Consider the following 10,573-nt stretch of genomic DNA (forward strand, 5'->3'; position numbering starts at 1 on the left):
CCTACACCCGTGTGTTTGCTCTGGAAGCAGGGCTCGGACCGCTGGGTACCATTAACGCTCCCCCACACTGGGCACAGGCTTGGGTGTTGATGGAGAGGTTCTGGCGAGTCCAAGGCTGCTGCTCACACTCACCTACCCCTCAGCGTCTGCCTTCTGCACGGCAGGATTAGTGGAAGCCAACTCGGAGCTGGCATGTGGGACGAAGAGGTGGCAGTTCAAAAGGAAACACTGAGCTGGGAGCTCCTGTGTGCTTCTGCCAGCATCATGGCATGGGCAGCAGTGCTGAAGCATGGGGCAAGAGCCCATGCAGTGTTCTCAACCGGCCCAGCACAAATCAAGAGGGCTCATTTGTCAGCATCCTGAGTTAACGCTAATGAAGTAATGGCTATGACTTCATCTCTCCGGTGGGAATCTCTTGGGAACGAGGGAGAACTAAAACTGCTCTCTCCGGCTCACTCATGCAGTTGCAATTCATTTCAGTTGCTTTCTACTCTCTTCTGCAAACATTACCTAATTCTCACCCAGATTCTTAAATCCTTGCACTGAAACATAAAACAGTGCTCCTTTCTCAGCTGTCAAAGCCCAGCTTCGCAGACATCCCTCCTGGCAGGATCTGAACCCTGGCACTGGCTGCATTCCCTTCCAGGGGGGAGCCTCACCAAGCATCCACTCGCATCTGAGGATGCCACCAGCTATTTTTTAAGCCTCAGACATGCAATAAAAACCTGGTAACTCTTGGCAAATTCATTTTAAATAGGGACCTTTGCACCTTTTCTCTCTTAAAGCATTTTAAAATCAGGCTGGATTTAGCCACAGCTGCAAAGACAGGCAAAATGTCACCGGAGGACCCTGGAGTTTCTCCCCCTGGCTGGCCAGGACAGCTTCAACTGCTGCAGACCTTCATGGGTGCAAAACACACACAACAGCTCGGAGAGCTGTCAAGCCTTGCCCCCAAGCAGCACCAGGTTAGGCTCACTACCTTCCTCATTACAAGCCTTCTAGGTTTGCTCTGCTCTGGGTTTGCTTCCCTGCAACCCCACTGAAGATGTTCTCCCTTCTCTCACCATTCCTGGTGTCCACAGTTGCAATGGCACCTGTGATTTTAAGCGAATCCTTTATGAACCAGATTCTCCCTGGTGCTTAGGCTCTGTGCACCTCCTGCTTGGGCAGGGAGCCAGCACCCCTGCACCCCTCGGCATGAGCTCCCATTGCTTTGTTCTGAGGCCAGAGGGGCTTGCTGAGCTCCAAGCAGGGCCTTAATCAGATTGCAAAAGTCCTGACGCAACTGAAGCAGTCAGTCACTCACACTAAATAAAGACCACAAATTCTTTACATATTAATTGTTGGTTGCAATTGTTCACGGTGTTGAAAGACAGACATGAGAGTATGCAGAAACCATTCCTGCATTTTTTTAGTTCCACCCTTCCACTAACTGCGCACTCTAAGCCAAATTGTAAGATACTACATTTTCTTTGGAAAACTGAGATGATGAAAATGTGATCAGCTATCATACAGGATGCTCATGTTGTCATATGGAATACTTGTGTAATTCACTATCCCACAAGAGAATTTAATATGTATATTTGCTTATTCATCAACTCATCCTGATCCCAGTTTCTCCACTGGCCATGTCTGTACCTCATGACCCAGAGATTTAACTCTAATTGTGTGTTTCACCCATAGAGAAGAAGCAGCAGTTCCAGCCAGCATGGAGGAAGCTGACCTGCAGAGGTAGCTCAAGACAGTGTGGGAGAAAAACCCTCTCCCCAGCTGATCTCCAGATGGGAATGGAGTGGAATTAATGAGCACAAAGCCCAAGTCATAATGAATCCAAGCACCCTGCCCATGCTGGCATTACTCCCCCCTTCCCTAATAACTATTATCTGGAGATGGCATGAACACAAAGTGATCTGTCTAGAAAAATGTTTCAAATGTATCGTACATTACGCTGTGATGTGCCATGGAACCAGTTTAGAGAATGCATGCAGCTATAAAGTCCTGACTACTCAGTATTCAACCCAGCCTGAAAGCTCAGGAGTCAGGTTGTTATCTGCTGAAAGCGGGGGGCCCTGAAATGATCCGTGAATAGTTCAAAGCTGCACTTAATTCAACATCTCTACTTTCAAAAGCATAAAAATCACAGATTCCTGGGGTGTGTAAGCTTTTTAAAAATTACAAACTACTAACTGTCAAATCAAAGCAGCAAACAGAAATCCCCATGGCTGATAAGACAAATAGTTGCATTTTAAAGAGTAATTAAATATCAGTTTGGAATATTTTGCTTGGAACTTGTCTCCCTGATAAAAACCGGGGAGGGGAAGGAGGAGGAAGCAATCCGTGCGCACCAACAAGCTTCTCACCAAGCAAATGCTCAGGCAAACGCTGCTCAAACTTGTTTTCTTGAACCCAACATTTCAGCCCACTGTGGCACAGCCTCCCAATATGCCCTCAGTTTCCCTATATCCCTAATACTTCACATCAAAACCCTAGCAATAAGGAGCAGACAATTGCTACGTTGAATCTGGCTTGTTGGGGAGGAGGGTGCATGGGGCTGGGGCAAGAATCCCCCTGGTCTAATCACCAAGAAGTGCAATATCTTCTGACTTGACTTAGATTAAAACCATACCCCAACTTCCATGCTGGGAGCGCTGCTGAAAAAAACAGGAATGCAAACAGAGAGCTCTACCCAGATGCAATTCAGAAGTGAAACCCTACCCCAGCCGCGTGAGCTAACCCTGCCATACGCTGCTTTGAAACATTAAAAGTATGTCCATGAGAAAGGATCAAAAAACTCCAGCTTCAAAACGCCCTCCACTTTCTCAAAACCCAGACCTGCCAACAATGAACTCACAACAGATTTCACACAAACTTTCTCAGTACTAAGGAATAACTATAAGCACTGGTACGCAGGTTCATTTTGAGCATTAAACAAGGAGACAGCCTACTGCATTTTAAACTGTTATCAAACCGCTTGAAGAAGCCACCATCCAAAGGCAATGCAAACCTCATGTCAGTTTTTGGGGCAGGATTTGCAGAGCTCACTCCAAGACCCAACTGCGCACGACCAGCCAAAGCTCTCACTGCTTCTCCCCACTGCCAAGTCAGGAGGATTTGATAAGGGAAAAGTATCCAAAGACTTTCAGAGCAGGCCCTCAAACATGGGCAATTCCCAACTGAAGGATGCAATAAGCAACACAGCAGACAACACATCAGCAAGACATTTAAAATACTAATTCTCCCCTAGGGACACTGCTTGGGCAGGTTTGGATACACAGGGAAATCCAACCTCCAAAGGTGCCAGAGATGCTTTTGCAACTATTGCAGGCCTAAGACACAGCCCCCGACTTGCCGTCTACTGATAGCAGTGTATGCTTACGAGGATTAGGGTCTTGGCATAGATGATTGCTAACTCTATGGAGGATCACTGCAAAGCTGTAGAAAACATACTTAGAAATAACTGGGAAAAGTGGCATCAACAAGAATTAGACAGTGTTTTGGCTTCACTGTCATCCACACAATGTGGAAATACTGAATAGCTTATTCCTCAGTCATAGTTCACTGTTGTACTTCTCCAAAATGACACAGAAATAACACTCCATTGTTTTGCACTTTCTTTTGTAGAGCTGTTACGTGTTCAGCTCCTGAAAGAATGCGTTTTGGGAGAGGAGCTGTGCACTGATTACTTTGAAAAGTGAGGTTGCATGCTTAGTTCTGCAACCTGAGAGTAACAAATGAAATTGTCAAGCATGCATTTTTAAAATGAATGTTTTCATTTCAACATCTGGATTAAGATGCCACAATGAAAAACAGCACACGGGCTTCTCTCTGCTCCTTTCATACATCTCCCACTCTTATGTTTCAGAACCAGCGAGTTTCAAAGCAAACAAAGAATCAGTTGGTGCTGCTAATGCCTCGCTTCTTACTCAATAGCCTTATGTCATGAAAAGACCATATTTTTCTAATCTACATCTCCATGAGCCAAAGATTTCACATACATTCCCACCCCAGAAATACAAAGTCAGGAATACAGCTGAAAGTGATTACCTAGATATTTTTATATGATGCAACTCAAAAGCTGCTTCAAGTGATTTACAAAATTTTCTGGTAAGACAAATCCCACATCTGTGCTGACCACTTGTCTCCCAGATCTCAGCAGATGGCGACTGCAAATGGAAAACTTACGAGTCCCTGAAAATCAGGGTGTATCTGAAACCATAATCAAGGGTTTGAGGTTTCCTCCCCCACAAAAAAAAAACATGTAGCCTCATTTAATGACATTTCTACCTCCTCCACGCGTTTCTTGCACAAACTACCTACAAAACTAGCAGCTGGTGTCCTGTTAGGAGAGGCTCCCACAGAAGACAACGTTTTTAAGCAGAGGGAAGGAAAATGCTCTTTTCTTGGGAAGGTGATGGGAAACATAGAACATTATTTAAAAAAAAAAAAAGAGTATTTGTTGTAAAAGACTTCACAGAGATATCTGCAGACACAAGAGGCTTGTTACATTTCACCCATCAATTAAGACCACTGTCTTAATGTGGTGCTGAGGAAGATGTACTCCCAGCACAGAAGAGGCATTCTTCCAACTCAGATCACCTACCATTGTAGTCAAGCCACTAAAACAAAACTCAAAACTACCAACTTGCTCCCTTCCCCCTCCTCACAGCGAGACAGAACAGAGATCTTCACACACAGAGAAAGATCACATGTCTCTGCTACACAATCAGCGAAAGACACACTTCATGTGAACATGGGAGAAAAATACATACAGCAGGGTATACAAATCCAACTTGTAAGACAAAGAAGGACCACTAATCCCAGCCAAAGTGTATTTACCAATGTGAGCAAAGAGATCCTCAAACTGTTTTCACATCCTTGCCTGAGTAATCACAGGAACCTAATCAACATGTTTTCCATTTATTTAAAACCAGAGCAGAAGCATTTCAGCTCCAGAGGGAAACGGGTTTGCCTTCCCAAGAAGAATCTGGGCTACACATAAGCAGATGCATAAACGTAAGGGAAAACAAACACAAGAGGCAAAGCACAGACCCTACACCACTGCAGCGCTGTGTGGATGCACCAAGTAAGTGTAATTGGAAAACTCAAGATTAAAAAGAATGAGGGAGACAACAGGGCCAAGTAAGGAACAAGCAAAATCAAAAGCAAATAACTGCAAAAGATAAACTGCTCCTCTCCCAGTGCAGGCCCACTTAGAGCCTCTCCTCCAGCACCCTAACCCTGCTTTCTCTCACTACCACATGGACTCATATGAGAGGACCCACTTGACAGAGAACTGACAGTAGGCACTTCTCAGAATTGACAGTAGGCCAATTTATGCTATTTTTTAGCAGAAATGACCAAGAGGTCCCACAACAGCACAGCAGGACAACACGCTCCTGCTCACCTCCAAAAGCCTGCATGGTGTAAGCCCACAAACAGCACCTAAATTCATCCTCAGTGTAGGCAGACTGCATCAGGAATGGTCTAGAGCTCACCAGAAGTCTAGGATCCTTCCTACAGAGAGGAGGGTCCTGCCCCGTCGTGGCGCTGGCGGACATCAGGCCATGTAGACAAATGGAGACTGTTTACATTACCAAGGTCCTCAGTAGTAATCAGGAATTAAAGCTATTATTAAATCAAATCTCCAGAACTTGAGCAGATGTTCGTGCAGATAACAACAGGGTAATGTTAAACCAAAACCCCAAATGAAACAAAGACACAGAGCAACATCTCTCCCTCACGTTCTGCTCAGCAATGCCAAGCATTATTGGAAAACAAATCAGTTATCAACAGTTACGTATAGCTACCCAGGCTGAACAGCTTAATTGAGGGCTGTTTATCACAAGGTAAAGGCCTCCAAACTCATTTGGCACATTATGGCTTTGTCCTTGAAAAATAACCGCAGTAATATGGCTGGCTGTGCCTCAGACAGAGGCATAATGCCATCATCCTCATTAATCAAAGGCTTTCCCCACATCCAGATGTTTGCTGACTTGTACTGTTTTCTTTTATTACTGGTTTGGAGACAGAAATTGCTATATGGTAAAGTTACTCAAATTCAACTGATCGCTGCAAGATGCACAGACTGTTATGTCCTTGGTAACTGCACCCCAGCATTATTGAGTTACTGAAGCATTCAACAAAGAGTGGCTGTTTTCTTTGACAACTCATACTCATTTCACCAATAACCATAAGAGTAAGATGCTATTTTACTTTTAGGACTGTGGGAATTTTACTGCAAGCCTAGAAAGGAGGCTGGTTTTTAAGACCTACACTTGATGCTCAGAGTTTGGAAGAAGAAAATGTAAAAAACCACAAAGTACACCTGAGAAAGACAATGTGCACAGTGATACGTGTTTCAGCAGGAAAACAGGACTGTAATAGCCATATTATTCAGTAATTCTGAGCAATAAAAGTGATCTACAGCCAATATGTGATAGGAAGCCATCTCTCCCCAAAGCTTTCACATCCTCAGTAGATAAGGTAACCAACCCACAATAGGAAGCACCGGCTGGAAGGGACGTCTGGAAATCTTTGAGCCCTGCAGATATCAGCACCAGGCCCTGCCAGGCACAGCTTTGCCCAGCCAAGCCCCAAAACCTCCAAGGACACTAGCTCTACAACCTCCAGGGGAGGCACAGAGTTCAGCTCCCTACCCGATGTTCCCCTCTCTACTCCGTATCTCTAAGATCCCTTTCTTCCCTTTATCTATATAATTCTCTGGGGTTTGCCTCCCATCAGATTTAGGAGTAGCCTTTAGTGCACAAGAACCATAACTGAAAAGGACTGCCTACATTTTTCTAATGCTTTTGTTTTACAGTAAATTAAGCCCAGGAGGTACCGAACACACGCTGGACATTCCCAGCCTCTGCTGGCATGTTTCTGAAAAATAGAAAGTCTGTGCTTTTTTGGAGAGTCAGGTCATTAACCCAACTATGTAAAAATCAGCCTATTATACAAGGGAACTTCTAAGTGCCTGAACTACAAGTTATAAATCTCCTGTTTAGAAATCTGATATCCTGACATAATTGCCCTTATAACTTACAAATAGGTTCTCTGTTATCCACAGATTAAGCTTCCTCCAAAGCCATATCACATCTGCTTAGTTTTGAAAATATACAGCACGAGCTTCAATTACTTTACACTCTGCACAAAAATAATCCTGAATCTAACTCAGAGCTTCTTGAAATAAGAGTTTAAGACCCCATAATCTTTTTAGTTCATGTTTTCTTGCAATCTAATAGATGGAAGTACTGGCTGGCATGTAAAATGAATGCCACCACCCACTTCTATGATTTCTCAACCATTTAACTACATTGCAGCGGAATTTTTAAAGCAAGTATGTCAAGCAAAAGCCCCACCACCTAAATAATCCAAAAGGTTCTGTAGGGAAATGGTTAGCCACTAATTGGAACCACTATCTTTTCAAGTCCCCGTAGGAACAGGGTTTGTGTTTAAAGAAACTGGAATTAAACTGTAATTTCTCTGAAGGACGAAGCTTCTCTTGCAACTCCCCTTTATAATGAAGCTGATCTCAGGCTCCAACCTGTGACCACTCATGCAAGCTCCCAGTTAAAAGTGTCTGGGCTTAAGGGACAAACTGAGGGCCTTCAGCAGCATCCTTCAGGTACACGGCATTAAACACACAAGAGCTTTTGCAGGGGTCTAAGTGACCAAAAACCTGCAGCAAATGAGGAAAGAAAAGCCATATGGGCTTCAACCCACACACACCTCTTCCCAGCAGAAAGGACATCACCCGGCGCAGCCCTACGACAGCCAGCTTTCCCTTAAATGACTCCTTTGCCTCATTAACAGCCCGAAGTGCCGGCAGAGGAGGGTTCAGAGCCACGACCAGGAAGAAACTGTCCCTTTCATCCCGACACAGCCTCGCAGATCCCATACACGGGGTATGCCCGAGGGGGCTCAGCCACCCCCTGGCCCCGACTTCATCCCAATCCCTCCTGAAGCAGAGAGTTTACCAAGCGCTGAGACAATGCCCGTCCACTGCGCTCAGATCAGCAGCCGGAAAGACGCTTAGAAACGGCACTGTGGGGCACCATCTTTTTAATTCGTACTCAATAGCTGACAGAGATTAGGTTTGTAAAGAGGGGTTTGTGCTTGGTTCTTTTAAACTACCAACGTTGCGAGGTTGTTGGGATCGGGAAGCCCAGCCTTTGCCTTCCTGCCCCTCACAGCCTTCCTTGCCTGGGTCTTACAGAGCGCTTTTTGTCTGTTATCTGCTTTTCAGATGAAACTCTTCGGATGAGGAGCTGTAACTTGTGAAGTGTGTGCTAAATAAACAGCAAACGACATCCCACAGACTCACCCGGCAGCTCCGTGACGAGCCGGGCTCCAACTCGCTCCTCAACCACTCCGCAGCTGGACACGGCCCCCTTCTGTGCCCAGACCCACGCAGGAGCCCACGGGCACCCTGTCCACGCCAAGGCCCGTTTCCCTCAGCCCTGCTCCCACACTCCAGCCCCGAGGAGCGGCTCCTCACACCCCTCACCCACCGTCCCCGCTCCTCTGAGGGGACCCCCCCTAAAACCGACACCCCCAGGCCAGGGTCCTCCCCTCCCCTCCTCGCACGGAGCCGGCGGCATCTCCCCGCCCGCTGCGGCGCGCAGGCCCCGGGAACCGGAGGAGCCGGGCGAGGCGGCGTCGCCCCGCGGGACGGCGGCCGACACCCCCCACGGCCCGCTCCGGTTCCCCCCGGGAACTTTCTGGAAGGCGCCCACCGCCACGCGGCCCCGGCCGAGCCCCGTCGGACCCAGACAAAGCCCGGGGCTCGCTCCCGCCCCGGCCCGGCCCCGCGGTCTCACCTTGCGGTGCTTGTCAGCGAAGGGCAGCGCCAGCCAGGGCATGGCCCGCACGGCCTCCTGCCACTGCTGCTGCTCCTGCTCGGCCGACACGAAGACGATCTCGAGGCGCTGTCCCCCGGCCGCCGCCGCCTCCCCCCTGAAGCGCCCGTAGAAGGCGGCCAGGCTGGCGCCGAGCTGCGCGCAGGGGCCGCCGAGGCTGCAGCCGAAGTAAAGCCCCACCAACGAGACCCCGCGGGCTGCCAGCGCCGACACCGCCACCTCCTCCCCGTCCGCGGCCACCAGCACCTCTCCCAGCACCTCCGACAGGGCGCCCGCCATCCCGCCCCGCTCCGCTGCGCTCCCCGCTCCGCTCCGCCCGCCACCACCGCAGCCCGCGCCGGCACAGACCAGCACAGCACAGCCGCGACAGGGGGCGCTGCCGCTCCGCCCGGCCCCGTGCCCGCCTCCGCCTCGGGCAGCGCCGCCCTGCGCCCCGCACGGCCCGGCCCGGCTCCCCGCGGCTCCCCACACGCGGGTTAGACCAGCCCGGCCGTCAGCGCCGGGGTCGGCAGCGTTCAGGCCGTGGGCCAAGGCCCCGGGGGCCTCACCCAGGTTTCAGCCCATCCGACGCCCGGCTGAGGGATGGCAGGAGGGATGGTGGGGGATATGGCCGGTGCCCACCTGGGCAGGGGAAGGCCTTGCCTCACCGCGCCGTCCCGCTGCCATGGTTGAGGGTGAGCAGCTCGCCTTGCCCCGCACAAAGGAGCGGCTGAGGGAGCTGAGGGTGTTTAGTCGGGAGAAGAAAAGGATCGGGGGGGACCTTATTGCTCTCTACAAGTACCTGAAAGGTGATTGTAGTGAGGTGGGGGTCAGTCTCCCAAGTAGGGAGTGACAGGACAAGAAGTAACGGCCTCAAGCTGTGCCAAGGGAGGTTTAGATTGGATATCGGGAAAAATTTCTTCCCCAAAAGGGTGCTCAGGGATTGGAACAGGCTGCCCAGGGCAGTGGTGGAATCGTCATCCCTGGAAGTGTTCACAAGCACTGCAGATGAGGCCCTCAGTGACATGGTTTAGTGGTGGCCTTGGCAGTTCTGGGGGTTAGCAAGGGTAGAGCAAGCTTTCACAAAGCCTGCAGAACTAGAGCATTTTCCTTCTTTGTTTTCAAAATCCAGTGTAAATGTAATGTTTACCCTTATCAATGGCAGGCAGGAAAATCCTGAAAGCCAATCCAGAAGTGTAAACACGAGGAAATTTGGCTGCATTGAATTACACCGTCTGGCTGGCTGGAATACAGCAAGGAAATAAAGCGTAGACGGTGACATGCAAACCAGGCTTCAAAATGTGTTTGCTCTTGGCAATCAAAGTTTGTAATCTGCAAGCCTGCAGAATTCACTGTGGCTCAGCTACCTCGGACTGATGTCTGCATGTCCATGCTGCAGATCCTGACCTGCCTGTCCTCACCAGAAAACACCTCAGCATGCAAACACGTATCCTCCACTCTAACACACCAAGAAACATGTAAGCGTGAAAACAGAGGATGGGTTTGGGGGCTGAAGTTTGGGGGTTTTGGTTTGGAGCATCCATATGTATTCTACAGAGATGCACAACTCCATGGGCACTGCAGAAACACAGGGGGAGCAAAGGCTGTGCTTGGGTTGGACACCTCCGTGTACTGCTTGCAAGAGCCTCAGAGCAGCACTCTTAAATCTGCTGCTGAAAAAGACACCTTTATTTTTACAACATGTCCTTATTTGGCTTTTTGTTGTTGCTGCT

At 48.9% G+C, this 10,573-nt stretch overlaps 1 protein-coding gene across 1 annotated transcript in view; it reads right to left on the minus strand.

Moving 5' to 3' along the window:
• Positions 1-9,199, minus strand: part of NXN (nucleoredoxin) — a 51,187-nt gene extending 41,988 nt beyond the window's left edge. The window contains exon 1 of the mRNA XM_061470294.1: positions 8,823-9,199. Within this exon, the coding sequence (XP_061326278.1) occupies positions 8,823-9,140 (318 nt within the window). The 5' untranslated portion in view covers positions 9,141-9,199. The remainder of the gene's footprint in view (positions 1-8,822) is intronic.
• Positions 9,200-10,573: the final 1,374 nt, after the last annotated feature.

This window comes from Pezoporus flaviventris, unplaced genomic scaffold (assembly GCF_033815535.1).
Source record: "Pezoporus flaviventris isolate CSIRO_AGI_PZ_B2104156 unplaced genomic scaffold, CSIRO_AGI_Pfla_v1 ptg000063l, whole genome shotgun sequence".
NCBI classification, from domain to species: domain Eukaryota; kingdom Metazoa; phylum Chordata; class Aves; order Psittaciformes; family Psittacidae; genus Pezoporus; species Pezoporus flaviventris.